Source organism: Bos taurus, chromosome X (assembly GCF_002263795.3).
Source record: "Bos taurus isolate L1 Dominette 01449 registration number 42190680 breed Hereford chromosome X, ARS-UCD2.0, whole genome shotgun sequence".
Lineage (NCBI taxonomy): Eukaryota > Metazoa > Chordata > Mammalia > Artiodactyla > Bovidae > Bos > Bos taurus.
The window spans coordinates 85,765,594-85,791,934 of record NC_037357.1 but is presented as its reverse complement, the minus strand read 5'-3'; the positions used below and the strand labels follow the sequence as shown (position 1 = coordinate 85,791,934).

At 38.0% G+C, this 26,341-nt stretch overlaps 1 protein-coding gene across 4 annotated transcripts in view; it reads left to right on the top strand.

Annotated features, from left to right (window-relative positions):
* ZNF41 (zinc finger protein 41) overlaps positions 1-25,900 on the top strand; it is a 46,718-nt gene extending 20,818 nt beyond the window's left edge. For 3 of the 4 annotated variants that reach the window (XM_010821923.4, XM_010821921.4, XM_059883757.1), the window contains 4 exons: positions 8,404-8,524; positions 8,790-8,885; positions 16,421-16,447; positions 18,905-25,900. In XM_010821923.4, the coding sequence (XP_010820225.1) occupies positions 8,404-8,524; positions 8,790-8,885; positions 16,421-16,447; positions 18,905-20,943 (2,283 nt within the window). In that variant the 3' untranslated portion in view covers positions 20,944-25,900. The remainder of the gene's footprint in view (positions 1-8,403; positions 8,525-8,789; positions 8,886-16,420; positions 16,448-18,904) is intronic. The other variant, XM_059883758.1, reaches the window with a different exon arrangement.
* Positions 25,901-26,341: the final 441 nt, after the last annotated feature.

Below are 26,341 nucleotides of genomic sequence, written 5' to 3'. Positions count from 1 at the left end.
AGCTCTGAGTAAGGGCAGAGTGAACTACATTGCACACTTTCAGGCAGCCTAGTAAGTGGCCTGAGAACACGTCTGCTAGGCTGGGATAGGGTTTAGAAGGGCAGGATCATCTCACAGGAGGTGACAGAGAAGTGTGCTGGGGCAGGAGTGAGAGCAGCCCTGAAGCTGGAGGACTGAGCCCCAGCAGGCTGACTGCAGGGTGGGACAGAGCAGATGGCCAGGGACAAAATGGGCAGTGAGTGACAGATCCTGGCAGCATAGCGTGCCGCAGGGCTGAGAGTGCAGAGAGTTCTGGGACACAGATGACCCTGAAGGGAGACACTGCTGTGTGGTTCACTGGCGAGCCATCAGGGGCTTAGCAGGGATCCTCACATAGGATGAGGAAGTCCCTGTAGGGGTTCTGATGGTGGCAGAGACACAGGCCATCCTCCATGGTGGAAATGGGCCAGAAAACCATACCTTTTCATATGTGGCTGGTGAGGCTAGAATCTGGATGGGTCTGTATTAGCAACTTTGTATCCTAATTGCTAGCTCCAAAACCCCCTGTCCATCACCTCACATAACCCCTTCCAACCAGGGTAGAGTCCAAAAAAGTGTCTTATTTTGGTGGGAAAAGGGATGGAAGTGGGGCATCTGTGCCTGGCAAGATCTTTGTACACTTTCCCTGTGTGAATCCAAGGGAGGGAGAGACAGGTGAAGATGGTCTTTTTGTCTGCCAGCTTGGGCTGTCAGAGTTGTTAAAATGTTTCACAATGTTTGAAAAAGAATACATATATGTATATATAATACATACATATATATGAATATATATATATATGTTTGCTGTATACCTGAAACTAACACAACATTGTAAATTAACTATCATTCAATGAAAAAGTTTTTTAAAAAAATGTTTAACAATGCCAAATGGTAGAATATTTAAAATTTTCCACACTAGTTGGCAAGTAGCCACCCCTCCCCCACATCTGAGGCTCCTCCCCTGTGTCACCTACACACCTCCCAGTCTGTCCTGGCTCAGGTCACAGGCAAGAGAACAAGGATCAGGAGGGTGGGCAGGCAGAATGAGAGCTTCCCTCCAGCCTGACCCTGGGACTTCCCCTGGGTAAGTGCCCTTGGGCAGTGAGGGAGAGCAGGTCAGGTGTGTGGCTAGAGGCTGCGGTGGAGTTCCTCCTCTTGGCAACCTTTGAGGCTGTGCTCAGGAGAACTGGTGGGTGGAGAAGTGCTGGGCATGGTCCAGTGCTTGTGGATCTGCCTCTGGAGCTGCTGGTGGTGGAGCAGGTACTGTGAGTTCTGTGCCTGCTCTGTGTCCCTGCACACTTACTAATAAGGGCCCCCAAAGAACAAAGGGTCTTTCAATGAATAAAGGCTCCTCATTTCCTCATAGCTGAATCACTAGATCTTGTCTTGATACTTAGTGCATTTTCTGTCCTGTTTAGGAACTCCTTGCCTTAAACGAATGTTCACCTATGTTTTCTCCTGAGTTTTAAAGCATTGATCATTTTGAAACTCTTGATTCTTTTGCCTTTCACCCCAAATCACTAACTGTTAACATTTTGCCACATTTGCTTTCTCTTCTCAATTAATGTATTTATGTGTATGATGTTGTTCAATCACTAAGTTGTGTCTGACTCTTTGCGACCCCATGAACACAAAGGCTCCTCTGTCCACTATCTTCAGTAGTTTGCTCAGATTCATGTCCGTTGAGTCAGTGATGCTATCTAACCATCTCATCCTCTGTAACCCCCTTCTACTTTTGCCTTCAGTCTTTCCCAGCATCAGAGTCTTTTCCAATGAGTCGGCTCTTCACATCAGGTGTCCAAAATATTGGAGCTTCAGCTTAGGCATCAGTCCTTCTAATGAATATTCAGGGTTGATTTCCTTTAGGATTGATTTCTCTCCTTGTAGTCCAAGGGATCTCAAGAATCTTCTCCAGCACCACAGTTTGAAAGCATCAATTCTCTACTAACATACCATTTGTAAATAGTTTCCCCAATTGTCACAATACGTCCTTTTTGGCATTTCTGCCCGATTTAGGATCCAGTCCAGGCACATGTATTGTGTTAGTTCTCATGTCCCTTTAGCCTTTCTGAAAGAGTTCTAGCCCTTCCTTGACTTTCATGACACTCATCATTTGGAAGAATGTCCCTCAATTTGGGTTTGTTTCTTGCTTCCTCATAATTAGATTCAGGGTATTCATTTTTGTCAGGAATATCACAGAAATGATGCTGTGTTCTCAGTGTGTCATATCAGCAAGCATTCAATATTAATTTGTCCTTTATTGATAATGTTAACTTTGATCACCTGGCTAAGATGTTGCCGGTCAGGTACTATATAAAGTTACTATCTTTCTCTTTGTAATGAATAACTATTGGGTTGGCCAAAAAGTTCGTTTGAGTTTTTCTGTAACATTTTGTGGAAAACCCTGAATGAACTTTTTGGCCAACCCAGTATTTTGTGGGAAAATACTTTGGGACTATGTGAATATCCTGCTTCTCATGCTTTTGTCCATTGATTATAGCATCAAGCAACGATTCTTGCCTGTAGCAATTAATAACTGTGTTGTTTTCCTAATGGTGTTTTTCTGATTCCATCATTTCTTCTATATTGATTAGTTGGCAGTCTCATATAAGGAAGAACATTCCTTGCTCTGAGTGCTGAAAGGATGATTATATGCGAGGCACAATGAGTACACCTTGATTTACCATTTGTCACTAATAGGAACTAGAACTTCTTGGAGAAATGACTTACTCCAGGGTTAGAACAGAGAAAAGTACAAAATGATTATAGAAGAACTCATTATGCTGGGAAGTAATGAAGCACTCAAAAGATGGGAACATGTCAGAATGACAAAGGAGCCACTTTTAAGGATCTCCCTCTGGTCAAATCTGGGACAATTTGAGTAGCAAAAGAAATCATAATAGTAATAGATTATTATCTACTGAATAAAGTAGAAAGTGACCAGTCCCTATAATAGGTAGGTAGGTACACAGGTAGGCAGATAAACAGGAAAGAAGTGAACGCTCCTTTTGCTTTTTTGTTTGTTTGTTTTTGTTTTTGGCTGTGCTGCACAACTTGCAGGATCTCAGTCTGACCCGGGACTGAACCCGGGCCACAGCAGTGAAAGCCTGGAATCCTAACCATTAGACCACCAGGGAACCCCTGTGAAGGCTCCTTTTTAATAACATCTTGATCTTTTTTGCTGTGCTCCTACTCCAGTCTTTCTGAGGGTAATTTAGTAGTTTGTTAAAACTTTCTATTTGGAAATAATTATAAGTTTACAGGAAGTTGTGAAGATGGTACAGAGAGGTCTCATGTAACCCTTTACCCAGTTTCCCCCAGTGGTTACATCCTGTATCACTAGAGTACAATTATCACAAGCGAGAAACTGACATTTCTGCAGTGTGCTTGTTATTCTCTGACATTTTCCACATGTGTAGATTCCTGTGTAATAATCTGGATACAGAATTATTCCATCACTGTATAGGTCTCTACTGGTGTTGACATTTTATCAGTTAGAGTGAAGTGTAGAAAACTTAGTTCCCCTTTAAGTCCCTTTACCCTCACCTGTTACTAATATCTTAAATATTTCCTCTATACATGGAGATCCACATCATAAAAATGTTATACTTTTTGCTTTGACCTTCAAATGTAATTTAGAAAACCCAACAGGAAAAGGAAAGTCTATTGTATTTATTCATATTTTTTCTTTTTCCATTCTTCTTCTTTCCTGATGGTGCAGGACTTCTTTTATCATCTCCTTCCTATTTAAAAAGCTTCCTTTAAGGGTACATCTGCTGCCAACAGATTTTCTTAGTTTTCCTTCATCTGAGAATATCTTGATTTCCCCCTTTGTGTCTTCTTTCTTAGTAACAGCTTTATTGAGATATAATTCACCTACCATACAATTTACTCATTTAAAGTGTCCAATTCAGTGTTTTTTGCATGTTTATGGATATGTGCAACCATCACTAAAATCAATTTTAGAACATTTTCATCACCTCAGATAGAAACCTCATACCCTTTAGCCACCACTCTCCTCCACCTCACCTCCCTGCCTCCTCCAACACTAAGCAATCACTAATATGCTTTCTGTCTCTATAGACTTCACTATTCTGGACATTTCACATTAATTGAATCATATAACATGCGATCTTTGTGTCTGACATCTTTCACTCAGCATAATGTTTTCAAGAAACTCCCTCTGGCCAAGTCTGGGACAATAGCAAAATAAATCATGATAATAATAGGTTACAACCCACTGAATAAAGTAGAAAGTCACCAGTCCATATGATAGCTCATTAGGTATATATGTAAGTAGGCAAATAGGGAAGAAGTGTAGCATGGACATGTAACATGTATCAGTATTCATTCCTTTTCATTCCTGAATAGTATTCCATTGTTCAAGTGTACCGCATTATGTTTATTCCTTTATCAGCCAATGTACATTTGGATTGTTTCCACCCTTTGGCTGTTATAAGTAATACTGCCTGTAAACATTTTTATGTGGACATATATTTTCATTTATCTCAAGTATACATACACCTAGGAGCAGAATTTCTGTTTAATCATTTGAGGAACTGCCAGACTGTTCTCTAAAGCAGCCACACTAGTTTACATTCCCAGTGTGTGAAGTTTTCAATTTCTCCACATCTTCACCAGCACTTGTTATTATCTGAGTTTTTGGATCTAGCCATCCTAGTGAGTATGAGGTAGTATCTCATTGTAGTTTTGACTTGCATTTCCTTGATAATTAATGATGCTAAGCATCTTTTCATGTATTTATTTGCCATGATATTTCATTTCTTAAGGATAATTTTGCCAGGTATGAAACTCAGAGTGGACAGTTCTTTTCTTTCAGCACTTGAAAAATGTTGTGCCGCCTCTCTCTACCATGGTTTCAGATGCTGTCAATGTATTTTTCCCCTATAGGTAAGGTATCATTTCTCGCTTGCTGACTTCAAGATTCTTTCTATGTCTTTAAGTTTTCTGAAGTGAGACTATAATGTGTCTTGGTATAATTTCTTTGGCTTATCCTTTTGGGGTTTGCTCAGCATCTTGAAACTCTGTTTATATCTTTTACAAAATTTGAGAAATTTTCAGCTATAATTTTTTCAAATACTTTTCAGCCCCATACTTTCTCCTCTCCCCTGGGACTCTGATGACATGAATGCCAGATCTTTTATTATAGTCTCAGATTTCCCTGAGGCTCTGCTCATTTTTTCCCATCAATTTTCTTTTTGTTCTTCAGATTGGATCGTTTCTATTGCTTTATCTAGTTCTCTAATTCTTTCCTCTGTCCTCTCTATTCTGCTGTTGAGCTCATCCACTGAGTATTAAAATTTTAGTTATATTTTTCAGTTCTAAAATTTTCATTCTGTTCTTCTTTATATCCTTTTTTATTATGAGACTATTTTTGCATTTAAATACATTGAAGCGTTTTTATGGTGGCTACTTTACAATTGTGGATAACTCTAACATCTGTGTCATCTCAGTCTTTTCTCATTCCTGTTGAGATTTTCCTGCTTCTTCACATTATGCCTGATTTTCAGTTATGTCCTGGATATTTTGGGAACTCTGAGATTCTGGATACTATTTAAATCCTGTTTTTTAGCAAGCTCCCTCCAATACTGTTCTACCAAAAAAAAAAGGAGAATCTCCTTTTTACTGCCAGGTGGAGATGGAAGTTCAGGTCACTACTTGGCCTCTTTTGACACCCCAGAGGGGACAAGCATCTTGCTGCTGCTGGGTGGATGTGGAATTTCATGCTCCGCACCAGACTATCTCTTTCGCCATCCTGGTGGGGAGACAAAAAAGGCACCTCATTACTGGGTTGGGGATAGAAGTTCAGGACCGCCCCCCAAATTTACAGTGGCCTAAATTTACACTTGTCAGAGAGGGGCCTCATTATTCCCAGGCAGGGATGAAAACCAGGACTCCCTGTTTAGCCTTTACTGATGGGAATGGGGATTGGGCAGTAATTATCTAATTTTTTCTCCCTTGTTACATTGCCCCTTTCCTGGTACTTTGGCTAGAGAGAGCAGACTTTCTTGGGGCTATTTTTATCTGCACCATTTGGCATTCTGGATTGCCAAATTCTCCATCACCGAGTCCAAGATACATGGAACAAGAAGAAAACTCAGGGAAATCACCACTGTGTCACTCCTCAGGTTCCAAGGCCCTTAACCAAGGTCTCTCCAACTAACAGTCTTCTTTGTTTAATATGTAATGTCGAGAGATCATAGCTGCACTTAGTACCAGAAATAGGGAGAATTCTGTCTATTCCATTTTGGACCCATTGGTAGTTTTTAACTTAATTTTTAAATAAGTAATACATTCACATGGTTCTCTCCCCCAATCCTACAGATCTCCCTAACCAAAAAACCAGTCTTGATTAGTTGGTGGGCATGTGGTATATGCTTAGTGATTATGCAGATAAAAGCAACTAAGAAAATATCCTTGATATTTTCCCACAAAGAAAGTAGATACTATTATGTTACTGTTAACTTAAAACTTTTTATCATGAAATATTATATACATTTTGAATAATGCTGCTGTAAATACTCTTGGACATGCCTCTTGTTGCACATGAGCAAATATTCCAGTTGAGCATATTTCCATGGATGGAATCACTGTGTCCTTGTGTATGCATGCTTCAACATTACCAGGTGAAGCCAAAATGCTTTCCAGTGTGGTCATACCAACATACGCCTCCATCAGACATATGAGAGTTCTCATTGCACCATGTTTTCTTCAACACTTCATATTGCCAGTCTTTAAAAAACTTTTATTGAGGTGTAGTTGATTTGTAATAAATGTGTTTCAGGTGTACAACATAGTGATTCACAGTTTCTAAAGATTATACTCAATTTATAGTTATTATAAGATATTTACTATATTCCCTGTGCTGTGAAATATATCCTTGTTGCTTATTTATTTTATACATAGTAGTTTGTACCTCTTAATCCCCGCCCATTACTTTGCCCCTCCTCACTTCTCTCTCCCCACCAGTAACCACTAGTTTGTTCTCTATGTTTGTGAGTCTGTTTCTGTTTTTGTTATATTCACCAGTTTGTTTTATTTTTTAGATTCCACATATAAGTGATATCATACAGCATTTGGCTTTCTCTGTCTGACTTACTTCACTTAGCCTAATACCCTCCAAGTCCATCCATGTTGTTGCAAATGGCAGAATTCCACTCTTTTTTATGGCTGAGTAGTATTCCATTGTGTATATATATACTACATCTTCTTTATCCATTCCTCTGCAGATGGACACTTGGGTTGCCTCTATGCCTTGGATATTGTAAATAGTGCTGCTATGAACAAATTAGTGTGTTCATTTTCTTTGGATATATACCCAGGAGTGGAACTGCTGAATCATTTGGTAGTTCTGTTTTTAGTTCTTTCAGGAACTGTTTTCCACAGTGGCTGTACCAGTTAACCTTCTCAACAACTGTGTATAAGGGTACTTTTTCTCCACATCCTTGATATTGCCAGTCTTCTTCATTTAAGACATTGTAGAAGTTGTGTAATGGTAACTCATTACCTGAATGTCCATTCTCTGGTTACTAAGGAGATTGAACTCTTTTTGTGTTTATTAATGCCTTGCATTTCCTCGTTCATAAAATGCTTGTTTGAATCTTTTGCCCACTTTTCTACTAGGTGGCCTCTTTTTTTTTTTAAATTGGTTTCTAAGAGTTCTTTACATTTCTCTAGATAGGAGCCCTTTGTCAGCAATATTTACTGGAAATATCTTCTATTTGTTGGATTTTCTTTTTTTTCTCTTATGGTCTTTTTTAAAACTAGAAATTTTAAACTTTATTGTAGACAGATATCAATCTTTTCTTTATGGTTAGTGTTTTTTGCATCCTGTTTGAGAATTATTTTCACAATCCAAGATCATAAAGATATTCATCTATACTATGTTTTTTTCCTGTTACCTATTAAAGGTTTTATTGTTTTGCTTTTCCCCTCAATACATTTCTTTGAAATGCCTTTTAGACCCCTTTGTATCTTCTTATGTTGGTTGTCCAAGTTTTTTTTTTTCAAGTTGTTTTTTATTTTAGTCAATTCTATATTGCCATTGGCTGGCACATAATCAACCAGTAAATGTATTATATATATAGTCCCTACATTAACTTGAAGACTTAAAGGGAGCCTATTTTAATCCTTATTTTTGAAAAAACAGGGACTAAATGAGTAAATGAATGAATGTAATACATAGCAAATGTCAAGATACTTTAGTGTGTTTTTCTCTCACAAAATAAAATGCAAAACTGCTGAGTGAAAAGCCTACATGATACATTATGGTAAAAATCATTAAAAACAACTAACTTCCTAGTCCTCTTCCCTCCATCGCCCAGTTCTCACCATGTCATCTTGAATGGGATTGTATTTTTACAGGTGTCATTCGAGGATGTCACCGTGGACTTCAGCCAGGAGGAGTGGCAGCACTTGGACCCTGTTCAGCAGCGCCTGTATTGGGATGTGACACTGGAGACCTACAGCCACCTGTGCGCAGTGGGTAAGCACAGCTGCCCTGTGCACTTCCTGGGGGCCTCAGAGAGGCTGCCTCCATTCTCTGCTGCTGAAAACTCTGGGGCATCTAAAGTGTGGAACGGTGTCATCTTTGATTTGTCTGAGATTCTTCAGTCCTTTTACACTTCTGTGATTATTACTCTATTCCCAGGGAATGGGATTACTTTCCTGAATTAACAAATAGAAATGTGGTTGAAAGGCCTAGAAACCCAGTTAATGGGACCCAATCCTGTATCATGTCCTGTTCACAGGTTACCAAGTTCCCAAACCAGAGGTCATCTTCAGACTGGAGCAAGGAGAGGGGTCATGGACATTGGACAAAGAAACTCCACATCACAGCTGCTCAGGTGAGTGAGTGTAACCTGAGAAAATGGGGGATGTGGAGTAGATCTGATTTTCTAGGAGAGGCTGATACCTTGGAAAGGCTCTGAAGATAACCTGTCTTGAAGGCTCTAAACTTTTGCAGTCACTTGGAAGAGTTGACAGAAGCCCCTTTAATACCCGAGGGCCAAGTATGACCCAAGTATGACCCTCGCCAATATCCACTGTCTTCTTTGCTTTTTGATAAAAGAGCTGTCTCTAACCTCTGTACCCTCTGTACCAGCACATATATAGCACCGTATCTTATTGAAGTGGGTTGCCATTTCCTTCTCTGGGGGATCTTCCCGACCCAGGGATTGAACCTGTGTCTCTTATGTCTCCTGCACTGCAGGTGGATTCTTTATCACTAGTGCTACCTGGGAAACTATTTTACCTGGAAACTTTTATTCTTCCTACTCCACTCCCACCCTCTTATCTTAGGTTCTTTCCTTGTACATTTAGGTATTTTAATTTTTCTTCCCTTTTATTCTAATTCCTCATATCCATCCCTTATGCCTCCTCCCACTGGTAACAGATCTAAGGTATTTGATCTTTGAATTTGTGTGGTATTCTCTTAAAGCCTAAAGTATGAGTTTACTTGTGGTTGTTGCTCAGCCACTAAGTCGTGTCTAACTCTTTGCGACCCCATAGACTGCAGCATGCCAGGCTCTCCTGTCCTTTACTATCTCCTGGAGTTTGCTCAGATTCATGTCCATTGAGTTGGTGATGCTATCTAACCATCTCATCCTCTGCCACCCCTTTTTCCTTTTGCCTTCAATCTTTTCCAGCATCTGGGTCTTTTATAGTAGAATACTATGCTGCATAGTATTCCACAGTGTGCCAGTACCACATCTTATTGAACCATTCATCCAGTGGTGGAACCTAGGTTTTCATTAACGCCCATCTAAGACAAACAATTCTACAATACATTTCTACACAAATGTTCCTTTATAGAGTGTGAGATTTTCTCAGGGATGTATAGAAAAGAGGGTTTGCCTGAGATCATTGTATATTCTCATCCTGAATGTTTCTCATTTTTTGGCCAACAATGGGTATAAAGTGGAATCTCATTTTTTATTTCTCATTTCTCCAGTATTTAGTTTGAGCATTTCATCACTGACCTGTTGCGGTCTCTTGAGTTTCGCTCCTTTGAGTGACCTTGCTCATCTTCCCCTTGTTTTGATTAAATTTACTCTGGTTCATACTGATTTGCATCCAGTTTTTTTATTTTCCTGCTTTTCCAGGCATTTCCTCATTATCCTCATAAATGAGATTTCCCTATAGACTGTGTACTGTTCACCAGTCTTATATATATGCAAAGATTCATCCATCCTGAAATTCTGATGACTCTGCTTTTGACATCTCAAGTCTTTTTTTCCCTAGTACTTTTTAGCACTATATTTAGCTACTCAGAAAGTTCCCTTGAGATGTTTCTCTTACTATTCAGTATATCAGAAATTGAGATCATTACCTCATATATCAGAAGCCCTTCTCACCTTCCAACTTTTGTCATATTCTGTCAATGTTTCTTAAATCTTTCAGTCATTTTAAATTAATCACTCTGCAGTTCCTATTGCTTTTTCATTTTTGCAAATATCATTTTTAGTTCTCAATCCATCTTCTTAATTCCCATCTTCTTAGTTCTGAAAGGTTGTTGCTTCTTAGTTCTGAAAGGTTGAGCCGTTAAAGATGCCAAGATTCTTGGCCTCCGGAGGAGAGGAATTTGATCCAGGGCCAGTGATGAGGCTTGATCGCTCAGAGCTTTTGTGTGATAAAGTTTTATTAAAGTATAAAAGAGATAGAGACAGCTTCTAGTCTTTAGCCAGAAGTTATATAGCTACTAGCAAAGAGTCGGAACACGACTGAGAGACTGAACTGAACTGAGCAGGCTGCTAATTAGAGAAAGGAAATGTCTCCAAACTCAGAGACTGGCACCAGGCCCCTCACCCACAACATGCATTTTGAGATAATATTGGCACAAGGTGAGTTGTCCTGGGCCATAAAACAATTGACATGAATCTTGAAGAAAGGCAGGTTTCCAAGCAAAGACATAGTCTCATTAACATAGCTTAAGAGAACATTTGCATGAATAAAGCATATTGGTTTGTCAAGTTGGTTCTGAGTCTTAGGCAGAACTGACTTGAAGAAACACAGAGTCTAGGGTAAATACATTCATTAACATAGCTTAAGAAAAATATTTCCATAAGTTCGTTTGAGAAAAGTTAAGTTCAGGTGGAACCAGGTGTTGTCATGGCAGCACAGAATTTTAAAAGAAACCCCCTTTTAAATTTGCATGTGTGTTAGTCACTCAATTGTGCCTGACTCTTTGCGACCCCATGGACTGCAGCCCACCAGGCTCCTCTGTCCATGAGATTTTCCAGGCAAGGATACTGGAGTGGGTTGCCATTTCCTTCTCCAGGGGATCTTCCCAACCTAGGGATCGAACCCGGGTCTCCTGCACTGCAGGCAGATTTAAATTTGTATAGAAAGGGGAAAAAAACCTGACACTTGTAGTTTGTTTCCTCTTGCAGCTTAAGACAGAGATAAAAAATGTCTGACACTTGCAGCCTATTTCCTGTTTGGAGACCCCTAGCCTTCCTGCCTGTTACCCTTTCAGTTCCATCCAAAACCAGCTCCATATTTTCTTATGCCTGGATTATAATTTTTCTATTACTGATTATAGTTGCTGATTCCATTCTTTTTATTAGTTCACTTCAAATACTAATGACAGATTTCATTGCCTAAAATGTTTCTATTTATTTTGACATTAGCTTTATGAAAAAAAAACCTAGTATTATTCACATATCAGTGTTCATTCAAAAAGACAAAAAACATGGCCATGTATTTCCAATTCAAACGTGTGTCTGAATGTTTTGTATAACCTTTGTGCAACTCCACTTTTAACATGTCTTATGATTCTATGAGGTTTATTTTTATTAATAATTCTATGAGTTTTGGGGAATTCCCTGACAGTTCAGTGGCTAGGACCCAGTGCTTTCACTGCTGAAGGCCTGATTCCTAGTCAGGGAATAAAAATTCCACAAGCCTCAGAGTGTGGACAAAATAAAATAATAATAATAATAATTCTATGAGTTTTGACAAATGCATACAGTCATGTAACCACCATGATAATCAAGATATAGAACAAAAATTACCTCAGGTCCTTTATTGTGTCACTCCTTCCCACTGTTTACAGACCTGGAAAATACTAATCTCTTTTCTGTCTCTGTAGTTTTGCCTTTTTCAGAATGTCATATAAATGGAATCATACAGTATGAAGCTTTTTGAGCCTGGCTGCTTTTACTTAGCATGATGCTTTCAAAACTTACTCCTACTGTTGTGTTTTCCATAGCTTGATTCCTTTTTATTGCTGAGTAGTATTCCATAGCATGGATGTACCACAGTTCATCCATTCACCAACTGAAGGGTATTTGTCAGTTTGATTATTATGTGTCTTGGTGTGTTCCTCCTTGGGTTTATCCTGCTTGGGATTCTCTGTGCTTCCTGGACTTGGTTAACTATTTCCTTTCCCATGTTAGGGAAGTTTTCAGTTATTATCTCTTCAAATATTTTTGTGGGTTCTTTCTCTCTCTTCTTTCTGGGACTCTGTGTTGTGAATGTTGGTGTGTTTAATGTTGTACCAGAGGTCTCTTAGGCTGTCTTCATTTCTTTTCATTCTTTTTCTGTATTCTTTTTCTATATTTCTATATTTGTGGCAGTGATTTCCATCATTCTGTCTTCCAGCTCACTTATCCATTCTTCTGTCCCAGTTATTCTATATTGATTCCTTCTAATGTATTGTTCATCTCTGTTTGTTCTTTAGTTCTTCTAGGTCTTTGGTAAACATTTATTGCATCTTCTCCATTCTTTTTCCAAAATCCTGGATGATCCTGGATCATCTTTACTATCATTATTCTGAATTCGTTTTCTGGAAGGTTGCCTATCTCCACTTTGTTTAGTTGTTTTTCTGGGGTTTTATCTTGTCCCTTCATCTGGGAGATAATACTCTGCCTTTTCATTTTTGATTAACTTTCTGTGATTGTGGTTTTCATTCTGGAGGCTTCAGTACTGTAGTTCTGTTTCTTCTGTCTGCCTTCCAGTGGATGAGGCTAAGAGGCTTGTGCAAGCTTCCTGATGGGAAGGACTGGTGGTGGGAAAAACTGGGTCTTGCTCTGGTGGGCAGGCTGTGCTCAGTAAAACTTTAATCCGATTGCCTGCTGATGGGTGGGGGCTGTGCTCCCCTCCTGGTAGTTGTTTGGCCTTTGGCAACCCAGCCCTAGAGTCTACAGGCTCTATGGTAGGGTGAATGCCAAACTCCCAAGAGGGTTCACACCAAGGGGCAACTCCCAGGACTGCTACTTCCAGTGCACCCATCCCCATAGAAAGCCACTGCCAACCCACACCTCCAGAGGAGATCCCCCAACACTAGCAGGTATGTCTGGTTCAGTCTCCTGTGGGGTCACTGCTCCTTTCCCCTGAGTCCTGCTGGGTACAGGATTTTGTGTGTGCCTTCCAAGAATGGAATCTGTTTCCCCCAGTCCTGTGGAAATCCTGTAATCAAATCCCACTGCCCTTCAATGTGAGATTCCCTGGGGATTCCTAGTCCCTTGCCAGATCCCCAGGCTAGAAAGCCTGACATGGGGCTCAGAACCTTCACAACAGTGGGAGAGCTTCTTTGGTATTGTTCTCCAGTTTTTGAGTTGCTCACTTGGTGGGTATAAGATTTGATTTTTATCATGATTGCAATCCCTCTACCATCTTCTTGTGGCTTCTTTGTTTTTGGACATGGAGTATCTTTTTTGGTGGGTTCCAGTGTCCTCCTGTTGATGATTGTTTAACAGCTAGTTGTGATTTCAGTGCTCCCACAGGAGGAGATGAGTGTACACCCTTCTACTCTGCCATCTTCAATGATCTCAAGGGTGTTTGGATAGTTTCCAGTTTGGGTGATAATGAATAAAGGTGCTATAAATATGTTTACATATTTTATGTGATGATGAGATTTCATTCACTTGGGTAAATATCTATGAGTCAGATTGCTGGGTTGTATAGTAAGTATATGTTAACTTTATTAAAAACTGCCAAATTGTTTTCCAAAGTGACTCTACAATTTTAAATTCTAACCAGCTATGTATGAGAGTTCTGGTTGATCTACATTCTCACCAGCACTTGGAATTGTCCATTTAAAAAATTTTAGCCATTCTAACAGTAAGATAGTTGTATCTTACTGAGGTTTTAATTAGTATTTCCATAATATCTAATATTTGACATCTATATATCTTCTTTGGTGAAGTGTTTTTATAAATCTTTTGCCTAGTTTCTATAGGAAACATTGTTTTCTTATTGTTGAGTTTTAAAGTTCATTATGTATTCAAGACAAAAGCTATTTATCAGATATGTGTTTTGCAAATTTTTTCTTTTTATTTGCGTATCAATTATCTTTCATGGGGCATTTAAAATTTTAACAAAGTCTAATTTATCTTTTTTTCTTGCTTTTTGGGTTGTGCTTTTGGTATTGCATCTAAGAAATCTTCACCTAATCCAAGGTCACAGAAAAATTAGGTTTTACATTTAGTTCTATGATTCATTTTGCATTAATTTTTGTATGTGATTTAAAGTATGGATCAAAGTTTTGTGTTTGTTTTTTGTTTTTGCACATAGCTATTCAATCATTTCAGCATCATTTATTTAAAAACCATCCTTTCAACTGAAATGCCTTTGCACTTTTATTGATAATCAGTTGTCATATGTGTGTGGGTCTCTTACTAGACTCTTCATTCTGTTCCACTGAAGTATTCATCTGTATTTACACCATTCCCACACAGTCTTGATTACTGTAGCTATGTAATAAATTTTAAATCATGTAGTATTAGTCCTCCAAGTTTGTTCTTTTTCAAATTCATTTGGCTACTGTAAGTACTTTGCGTATCCATTTGATTTTTATAGTCATTTTTTTGTTGCTATGAAAGTGAGTTTTGATTGTGATTAAATTTAATCAGTTTAGAGGTAATTAGCATCTTAATATTATCAACTTTTTCAATTCAGATATATAAATGATTTGATATATTTATATACTGCAAACTGATTACTGCCATAAGGTTAGCTACCACTTCCATCTTATTGCAGTTACTATTTCTTTTTTGTGGTGAAAACATTTAAGATCTACTCTCTAGGCAACATGCAAGTTTATGATGCAATATCATCATTTATAGTCCCCACGCTGAACAATAGGTTCCCAGAACTTGTTCATCTCATAACTGGAAGTTGGTGCTCTTTGACCAGTATCTCCCCATTCTATCCACCCTCCAGTCCTCAGGAACCACTACTCTACTCTTTCTCTGAGTCTGGCTTTTATAGATTCCATATACAAGTGATAATACCATGCAATATTTGTCTTTGTCTGACTTATTTCACTTAGCATGATGTCCTCAACGTTCAGCCAAGTTGTAGCAAATGGCACAATGTCCTTCATTTTCATGTATGATATTAGTAATATTCCATTGTATATGTACACCACATCTTTATCCATTCAGTGTTGACAGACACTTGGGTTGTTTTCATATCTTGCTGTTGTGAATAATGCTGCAATGAACATGGGAGAGCAGATATTTCTAAAGGATCCTGATTTCAATTCCTTTGAATATATGCCCAGAAGTGGAATTGTGGGTCTACTTTCAATTTTTTGAGGAACCTCCATACTGTTTTTCACAGTGGCTGCACCAATTTACACTCCCACCAACAGTGCACAAGGGTTCCCTTTTCTCCACCTCTTTGCCAACACTTGCTATTGCTTATCTTTTTGATAATGGCCATTTTAATAGATGTGAAGTGATATCCATTGCGGTTTTGACTTTCATTTCCCTGAGGATTACTGATATTGAGCACCTATTCATGTAGCCATTGGTCACTTGCACAGATTCTTTGGAAAAATGTCTATTCAGTTTCTCTGCCCATTTTAATTGGTTTGTTTGTTTGTTTGTTTTTGCTTTTTTGCTATTGAGCTGTGTGTGTTCTTTATATATTTTGCCTATTAACTCCTTATCAGATATATGATTTGTAAATATCTTCTGCCATTCCAGAGGTTTTCTCTTCATTTTGTTAATTCTTTTGCTGTACATTTTTAATGTCTTCTTGATGTCTGCCATATTTGATAGTGTTTCCCTAATCTGGTCCTACTCTGTGCTCTCTCTATCCAGATGATACATTTTCACCTTGTGATCAGATTTCACTATTTCATGTAATGGCTCTTAAGTACTCCAGAATGTTTGGCTCTTTCTTTTTTCTCATCCTCCATCCCACAGGAACTCAGGGAAAACAGGATTTTAGGCCATGTAGTAACTGAGGCTTTTGTGTGAAGTGTTAGTTGCTCAATCATGTCTGACTCTTTGCAAACTCATGAACTGTAGCCTGCCAATCTCCTCTGTCTATGGAGTTCTCTAGGTAAGAATACTGGAGTGGGTAGCCATTCCCTTCTCCAGGGGATCTTCCCAACTCAAGGATCAAACCTATGTCTCCTGCATTGCAGGTGGATTCTTTACATCTGAACCATCAGGTAAGCCCCTAACTAAGGCTTTTACTTGTATGTTTTTAGAAAGCTCCCAGAATTAAGAGCCTGCTTCTCAGATTCACAGACATAGAGAACATACTTATGGCTGCCAGGTGGAGGAGGGGTGGACTGGGAGTTTGGGATTAGCAGATCAAACTATTATATATAGGATGGAAAAACCGCAAGGTCCTACTGTATAGCACATGGAAATAAATTCAATATCCTATGATAAACTATAATGAAAAAGGAGTTTTAAAAAATCCATTCTTACACTGAAGAAAGCAAGCCAGTTTCTTATTGTATAACTTAGGGCCTAATTGGGGAAAGAAACCACATACTAATTTGAACAGGAAAAGTTTAACATTAATTATTGACTATTGTGGGATTGAAGTAATAAGGGATTAGCCAGTAAGAGTAAAGAGAACTCTAATGAATAAAGAAATAGCAGATTAGTGTGTGAGAGTATCTCAAGGGCTCTGAAGGAACACCCAAAGAAGAGCCTCCTCTGCTTCCCACAGATGAATACAGACCTTATAGGGAGGGCATATCCATGGCTCATAGCATGGCAGAAGAGTTGCTGTTGTGCTGCACTGGTGAAACTTGCTGGAAATCTGTCCTCTTTGGTTCCAGAAAAAACTGATCATGGGGCAGTGTCTCACTGGAAATATCCCACTGCAAATCATCTGAGAGGAGTGCCAGAAGTGCTGGGTGCTTCTGGCTGCAAAGAATTGCAGAAGCTGGGTTCTTGGGAAGCCATAGGAGCAGCAGGAGTTGGGTGCTAAAGAAGTCACCTGCACTTCAAGATCTGGGTGGCTGGGAAACTGCATGTGCATCAGGAGCCAGATGCTGCTGAAGCCACCACACTTCTGGAGCCTGGTGTTAAACAAGCTGCCCTTGCTGGAGGAGCATGCTGAGTGAGCTCACTAGAACCAGGAAGCAAAACCCCTTCTTCCAGTTTTCTCCATCACCCTGCGTTGATAAGGTTCAACATCATGCCAGCTGCCAAAGGAAAAGAGACTCAGATCCATTTTTGTAGAGTGGGCAAGGAAGTGTGATTCGGGGTTAAAAGGCAATAAATTGATAACTGGAGCACTTATTCTTCAGTTTTTCTGAAGCAAAGCATGGAGAATATTTATTAAACTTAAATGTATTGAATTTGGAGAGATAGTCAGAGGAAGGTACTTTGTTCTCTTTCAGAAGGATTCCTCAAGTGTATGCTCAGAGGAATTCAAAAGACTATAGATTATATTTAGAAAGGGACGATAACTGCATGAAATGTTAATAATTGCAGCCTTTGTGTGTTAATTCTTTATGTTGTAACAGAATTGTACCAAATTGAGTATCAGTATGAGTGGTACCATATCTGCTTTATACATTCATAACAGGCATTCATTTATACACCTCCCTAGAGGTATACTGAAATTAGAGCTGATATCAAGGGCAATACATTTTGAATATGCACAGAGAGCAAAGCAACAAGCTTAGTATAGCTATATCCTCTCTTATATAAGCATTCTCAGGTGAATGGGTCCATTCAACAAATCAACTCTGATCCTGTTGGGTTATTCGGGAACCATGTTCCAAGTTATTGCTCTGCCATCTCCTAGGCCATTGTTGTCAGCTGGGTTGGTTGATGTTGGATCATTGTTGAGTCCTCTGGGCTGGGGAAGGGAGAAATGGAGATTTGCCCACTGTCTTAAGGCCTGGCCCAGGTGCAGCAAATGTCACTTCTGCTCACACTCTACTGGTAAGAACAAAGTGAGACTGATAAAGGTAAAGCCCAGCTATGTTCTATTTCTATAAAAGAAGAGGTGAATAGATACTGGTGGATGGCTTATAGTTTCTACCATAGATGGATGGCTTGCCTTATTTGACACTTGTTGAAAGCATATATTTTTCCTATAGATATAGAGGAATTGGTATTTGAGGACTATAAATTTAATGGAGATGCTCATAATAGTTCAGAGGGAAAAACAAAAGGAAGAAGAGAGATTATTAAGTTTTTAGAGCTAATGTATAATAAGGACATGCATTCTGAAATATTTCTTCCTTTCATGCTTCACCCATAACAGACTTCAGTTTCTTCTTCTGATTACCCTACTCAGTGTCCTACATAGTGGATATGGATTCCCAGGGTTCAAACCCCATCTCTTACTTATTTAGCTATTTAATCTTCAGCAAGTTACATAACTTCTCTGTGCTTCTGTTCTCTCTTCTATGAAACATGATTGATAATGATAGCTACCCATTAGGGTTTAGTGAAGATTAAATGAGCTATTTTGTGTAAAACACTTGGAAATAGTACGTGGTACATCATAAATGGTATATAATTGTTTTGCATATACTAAGTATTCTAGAAGAATTTTCATGATTGTTATATGGACTCTTCTATTTTTTTGTTCATCCTGTCCAAACTTCATGATAACTGTTCTGGAGTCATTTTCATTTTTTTCTTCTTTTTAGATGAGGATATTGGGCAAACTCAACAACAGAGAATTTCTGGAGAAGTTTCATTCCACTGTGAGAAAATTGGTCAATCCATAGGAAAAGATTCATTGTGTTCCATTATAGAAGAACTGTGGCAAGGTAATGACCAGCTAGAAAGAAATCAAGAAAACCGAAATAACCCTTTAAGTCATGTGAAAGTATTGACTAAGGAGAGGGGCTATGAATATAAAAATATTGAAAAAATAATTCATGTGAGTACCAGGCTTGTTCCTTCAATTAAAAGACTCCATAACTTTGATACATTTGGAAAAAGTTTGAAGCATACTTTAAATTTACATAATCACAATAAAAGCAATGCAACAAAGAACTTTGATAAGATTTTTGGAAATGGTAACAATTTTGCACATAGCTCTTCCTTTACTAAGAATGAGAATGCTAATATAGGAACAAACTCCTATGAACTTAATCAATGTGAAAAACATCTTGACCACAAACAAGTTCTCGCCCACCATCAAAAAATTCATACTGGAGAGAAACTTTATATATGTACTGAATATGTGAATACCTTTACCCAGGAGTCACATCTTTTTGAGCATCAGAGAATTAATGCTGGAGAAAAATCGCATGAATGCAATAAGGATGAGAATATCTTCACTCAGAAGCCACAAATTGAGGTACCTCAAAGTGTTTACACAAGAGAGAAACCTTTTATATGTATTCAATGTGGGAAGGCTTTTACCCTCAGGTCAAACCTCATTACACATCAGAAAATTCATACTGGGCAGAAACCCTATAAATGCAGTGAATGTGGAAAAGCCTTTTTCCACAGATCATATCTCTTTAGACATATGAGAATTCATACAGGAGAAAAACCTTATGAATGCAATGAATGTGGAAGAGGATTTTCTCAGAACTCTGACCTCAGTATACATCAAAAAACTCATACTGGAGAGAAACACTATGCATGCAGTGAATGCGGGAAAGCCTTCACAAGAAAATCAGCTCTCAGGATGCATCAGAGAATTCACACAGGAGAAAAACCCTATATATGCACTGAATGTGGAAAGGCCTTCATCCAGAAATCCCATTTCAATACACATCAGAGAATTCATACAGGAGAAAAACCTTATGAATGCAGTGACTGTGGAAAATCATTCATTAAGAAATCACAGCTGCATGTGCATCAAAGAATTCATACAGGAGAAAAACCTTATATATGCACAGAATGTGGAAAGGTCTTTACTCATAGGACAAATCTCACTACACATCAGAAAACTCATACTGGAGAGAAGCCATATATGTGTGCCGAATGTGGGAAGGCTTTCAGTGATCAGTCAAATCTCATTAAACACCAGAAAACTCATACTGGAGAGAAACCCTATAAATGCAATGGCTGCGGAAAGGCCTTCATATGGAAGTCACGCCTCAAAATACATCAGAAATCTCATATTGGAGAGAGACACTATGAATGCAATGAATGTGGCAAAGCTTTTATCCAGAAATCAACACTCAGTGTACATCAGAGAATCCATACAGGAGAAAAACCCTACGCTTGTCCTGAATGTGGGAAGGCCTTCATCCAAAAATCACACTTCATTGCACACCATAGAATTCATACTGGAGAGAAGCCTTATGCATGCAGTGACTGTGGGAAATGCTTCACAAAGAAGTCACAACTCCGAGTGCATCAAAAAATTCACACAGGAGAGAAACCCAACATATGTGCTGAATGTGGAAAGGCTTTCACTGACAGGTCAAATCTCATAACACACCAGAAAATCCACACTAGAGAGAAACCCTATAAATGTAGTGATTGTGGAAAAACCTTCACCTGGAAGTCACGCCTCTCTATCCATCAGAAATCTCATACTGGAGAAAGACACTACGAATGCAGTAAATGTGGGAAAGCTTTCATCCAGAAAGCAACACTAAGTATGCATCAGATAATTCACACAAGAAAGAAAGCTTATGCTTGCACACAATGTCAGAAGGCCTTCACAGACAGATCAAATCTTATTAAACATCAGAAAACTCATAGTGCAGAAAAACTATAAATCCGGTGACTGAAAATACCTTCAGCTGGAAGTCATAATGGGATGTGCATCAGCTGTCTCACAGAGGCAACAAGGAGTGCCTGATGCTGCAATCATTGCGCAGGGGGAGTAGATATGACAGACTACAAATAGCTTCAGTGAACAGAAGGTCAACAAAGCCAAGTATTCTTCAGTCAGGTGGAATACAAGTTGATATGCAATTATATGTGTAGGGAGCCACTTTGGTAAAGCATTTGAGCAATAGCCCTGGTTGGTTTCATGATTCACACAGACACTCTCATTCTCCTGCAAATGGTAGAAATAGAGACCCCAGGAGATGTAATCTCTTGTGCTTCACTTTTTGGATAAAGGGCTTTATCAATTCAGCACTGATTTGTTCTTCACACCCTGAAATGTAAAACTACTCAATACTGACCAATTTTTTTCAAATTTCTAAGGTGGGGAGAAGAGCATTCATTGTCCAAACACTTCTAGGACATTGAAGTCAAGGCAAAAACCAATTTGGGAATATATTAATTAATAGGTCTATGAGTAGAAGCCGAAAGTTTTTATGATAATTGACATTTAAGACACGGAAAAGATTGCCCTGAGGAAGAGCTCTTTTTCTTCCCTTTGAGACATCACCATGGTATATTTTTAAAATATGAAACAAAATTTTTTAATTTAATTTCTGACTTTATGCATTGGCAAATTAAACATAGCTCTAGCCTATGTTACAGGAATATAGTTATTAAATGTTACATATGCCTAAAGGTGGCAGTTGTTCCCTTATCAATTCCATGCTGTGGCAGCAGGTGATTCACACTTGAAAGTAGTGAGCATGCCTTCTAGTCTGTACTCCCAAAGCTATCATTTAGGTAAGCTGCAGACCATAAACTTCTTATCCCCTTAGTAACTGAACCTAAGACAATGAAACTGAGCCACAGCACTCTGGACTTCTGCTGAAGCTTCTGCTTTCTTTGGGATTCCTGTTTGAAAAACAACAGTTAAAGAAATTGGGTTTCAATACATAAAATGGTGGGTTTTCTTCCAAGGTAGTTAATTTTATATATTCATTTTTATGTGCACATTAAGAGTAATTTTGTGTGGATTGCTATGGGATAAAGTCATGTTGCATTAGTTATTTAGCCTAAGATATGATTATAATTATAGTTGAATAACCGGAAGACTTCTCTAAAAAGAGCACTGCTTTTTTTAAGCACTGATATGTAAACACTTTCTTGTTTTTAATTAAAAAATCTTTAAAATACTCATAAGAAAAGGGGCTTTCTTTCTAGCATGTAGTTTTATTTTGTTTTTAACTTTTTAATTAAAGTATAATGCATACTGAAAATGCATATGTCATAAGCATACAGTTCAATGAATTCTAAGAAACTGAACACACTCAGATCAAGAAACAGAACATGACTAGCACCCCAGAAAAACTCCCTGTGCGCCCTTCCAGGGCTTATTGTCCACCTCCCGCACTAGGTAAACACTATCTTGACTTAAATAGTTTTGTCTGCTTGGTATTTTATATAAATTCACTCAGTAGTTATATTTCATATTTTGGTAATATACTGTTAAGTGTCTTCTTTCATTCACATTATAAATGTGAGATTTGTCCATATTGTTAAATGTAGTTATAGGTAATTCATTCTTATTGTCATGTTAAATTATACTCTGAAAATTCAACAATATATTTATCCATTCTATTGTTAATGGACATTTGTGTTGTTTGTAGCTTAGAGCTATTGGAAATAGTGCTAGTATAAATATTTTAGTACCTATCTATTGGTGAACATATTTATGAACTCTGTTAGGCATATATCTAGGAGTTGAACTGCCAGATTATATTGTATCCATATGCTCAGCTAGTTTATGAAACTAGTTTTCCAAAGTGACTGCACCAGTGTACACTCCCACCAACACAGTATATGAGTTCTAGTTGCTCCTTGTCAATACTTGGTATTTTCCATCTTTTTTTTTTTTAACTATAGCCATTATGCTGGATGTATAGTGATATCTCAGTGTGATTTAATTTTTATTTTCTTATCCTTCAACCCCACCATAGTATCTTCCCAAGACAGTTGCCTGATATCTCAGATCTGAAACTTAGCATGGTTTTCACGTGACTGTACCATTTTACATCTCACCAACAATAGTAAGCAATTAGTAACTTTAAATATTCCCATACAAAAATGCCCAAAGCTTGATGGCTTGACTGGCTGAGTGCATTAAACATTTGAGTAGAAATCCTTCAGAAAATAGAGGAGGAAGGAACACTCCCCAACTCTATGAGGCCAGGATTACCCTGATACTTAAGCCATACAAACATATCACAAGAAAACTACAAGCAACATTCCTCTTGAATATAGATGTAAAAATCTGCACCAAAATATTAGCAAGTTGAATCCAGCAACATATAAAATGTTTATACATCATGACCAAGTGGGATTTATTCCAGTGATGCAAGACTGCTTGCTTCAACATTCAAAAATCAGTCAATGCAATCTACCGTATTATATATACAGGGTAAAAAAAAGAAAAAATCACATAAAGCACATAGTCCACATAGTCTACATATTGAATACAACTTTATCAAATCTCCAACAGGCTTTCTTCCCCATAAATTGATTAGCTAATCCTAAAATTTATATAGAAATAGAAAAGACCAAAAATAGCAAATAAGAATTTGCCAAAAAGCAAAATACAAGGACAGTAACTTCCTAATTTCTTGATTACAGTAATCAAGACAGTATGGTACCAGTATGGGGAGAGAGAGAGAGATCAATGGAATAGAAAAGAATCCAGGAATAAACCCTGATACCTATGGTAAATATAGTTTTTTACAAAAATGTGAAGGCAATTCATTGGGAAAAGAAAAGTCTTTTCAACATTTGGTGCAGGAATGATTACATATCCATATGCGAAAAGATGAATTTAAATCATACTTCACACCATACTAAAAATTAACTAAAAATGGATCAGAGATGTAAATATAAAAGCTAAAACTATAAAGGGTTTAGCAGAAAACATAGGAGAAAAATCTCTGTGATCTTGTATTAGGCAAGGAATTCTTAAATATAACACCAAGAGCATGATCCATAAAGAAAAAATGATAAATTAGACTTCATCAAAACTAAAAAGGTTCAAACTTCAAAAGATACCATTAAGAAAATGAAAAGACAAAGCACAGACTGGGAGCAAACATTTATCTGTTAAAGAACTTGTATCTGGAATATATAAAGAACTCTTACAATCCAATAAAAAGAAGACACACAACCCAGTTTACAATTAGGCAGAAGATTTGAAGAGATAGTTTACCAAATACATTATATATATATATATATATATATATATATAGGCTTCCCTGGTAGCTCATCTGGTAAAGAATCCATCTGCAATGCTGGAGACCCTGGTTCAATTCTTGGGTCAGGAAGATCCCCTGGAGAAGGGATAGGCTAGCCACTCCAGTATTCTTGGGCTTCCCTGGTGGCTCAGATGGTAAAGAATCAGCCTGCAATGCAGGAGATCTGGGTTCAGTCCCTGGGTTGGGAAGATCCCCTGGAGGAGAGCATAGCAACCCACTCCAGTATTCTTGCCTGGAGAATCCCCATGGACAGAGGAGCCTGGCGGGCTACAGTCCATAGGGTCACAAAGAGATAAGACTGAGCAACCAAGCACAGCACAGCATATACACACACACACACACACACACACACACACACACACACACATACACACACACACACACACACACACACACACACACACACATGAATAAACATGTGAAGAGATGCCCAACATCATTAGGCATTAGAGAAATTCTAACTAAAACCACAAGCTTCCCTAGTGGCTTCAGTGGTAAAGAATCTGCCTGCCAATGTAAGAGATGTGAGTTCAATCCCTGGGTCAGGAAGATCCCCTGAAGAAGGAAACGGCAACCCATTCCAGTATTCTTGCCTGGAAAATCCCATGGACAGAGGAGCCTGGTGGGCTACAGTCCATTGGGTCACAAAAGAGTCAGACATGACTTAGTGACTAAACAACAGCAACTAAAACCACAATGAAATACCACTTTATATGTACTAAAATGGCTATGTTGGCACAGATAGGGAAAATCAGGAACTTTCCTACATTTCTGGTGTGACTGTATTAAAATGACATAGCCATTTTGGAAAAGTTTGGCAGTTTCTTAAAAAGTTGATCATAAATTTACCAGAGGACCCAGTACTGCCACTTCTATAATCTAACCAAAAGATATATAACAGGTGTTCATACAAACACTTGCACTTGAATATTAATAATAGCATTATTCATACAAGACAGAAAAGTAGAAACAATCTAAATATCCATCAACTTACAAATAGACAAAATATGGTATATTCAGCAATAAAAAAGAACAAATGCTACAGTATAGATGAACTTCAAAAATATGCTAAGTGAAAGAAGTGAGATGCAATACATCTAGTATTATATTTGAATATTGCATTTATATGAAATGTCCACAAAAGTAACATCTATAAAGCTCTGTAGATCAGTGGTTGTCTGGAAGATCCCCTGGAGAAGGAAATGGCAACCTACTCCAGTATTCTTGCCTAGAAAATTCCATAGACAGAGGAATCCATGTGGACACAAATAGGATACAACTGAGCTACTAAGAATGGGAATCATCACCGTTAATTAGTAAAAGGAATCTTATTGGGGAGATAAAAATGTTACAGAACTTGACTGTGGTGATGGTTGCACAGCTAGGTAAGTTTAATGAAGGTCATTGAAGTGATCCTCAATTCCATTCCTGTTTAAGCATCTGGGTTCTCTGCCATAACATCTATTGCCACCCATATCTAGGATGAAGTGTTGTCTTGGAGCCTGTTGTACATTTAAAAATAAACTTTTTTTAAAAGGTCATTGAACTGTACAATTTAAATATGGAACCTAAATTATATCTCAATAAAGTTGTTTCTTTTTCAGAGTTGTTTTGGCTCTCTAGGTCCTTAACATTTGCATATAAATGGTAGAATAAGTTTGTTCATTTCAACAACATAAAAAGCTGCTGTGATTTTTATTGAGATTGGTTTGAATCTATAGATCAATTTGGGGAGAATTGAAATGTTAACAATATTGAGTTTTATGACTGATAAATAAGGCATATCTCTCCATTTAATTTCTCTCAACAGTATTTTGTAGTTTTCAGTGTACAGGTCTTTCACATCTTCTGACAAATTGTTGCCTAAGTATTTCATATTTTGATGCTATTTTACTTGATGTTTTATTTCCACTTTATTGTATAGTATTCATTTTTTCCAATTACTTATTGTTAATTACTAGTATGTAGAAAAGCAGTTGCCTGAAGAAGGGCATGGAAACCCACTCCAGTATTCTTGCCTGGGGAATCCCATGGACAGAGGAGCCT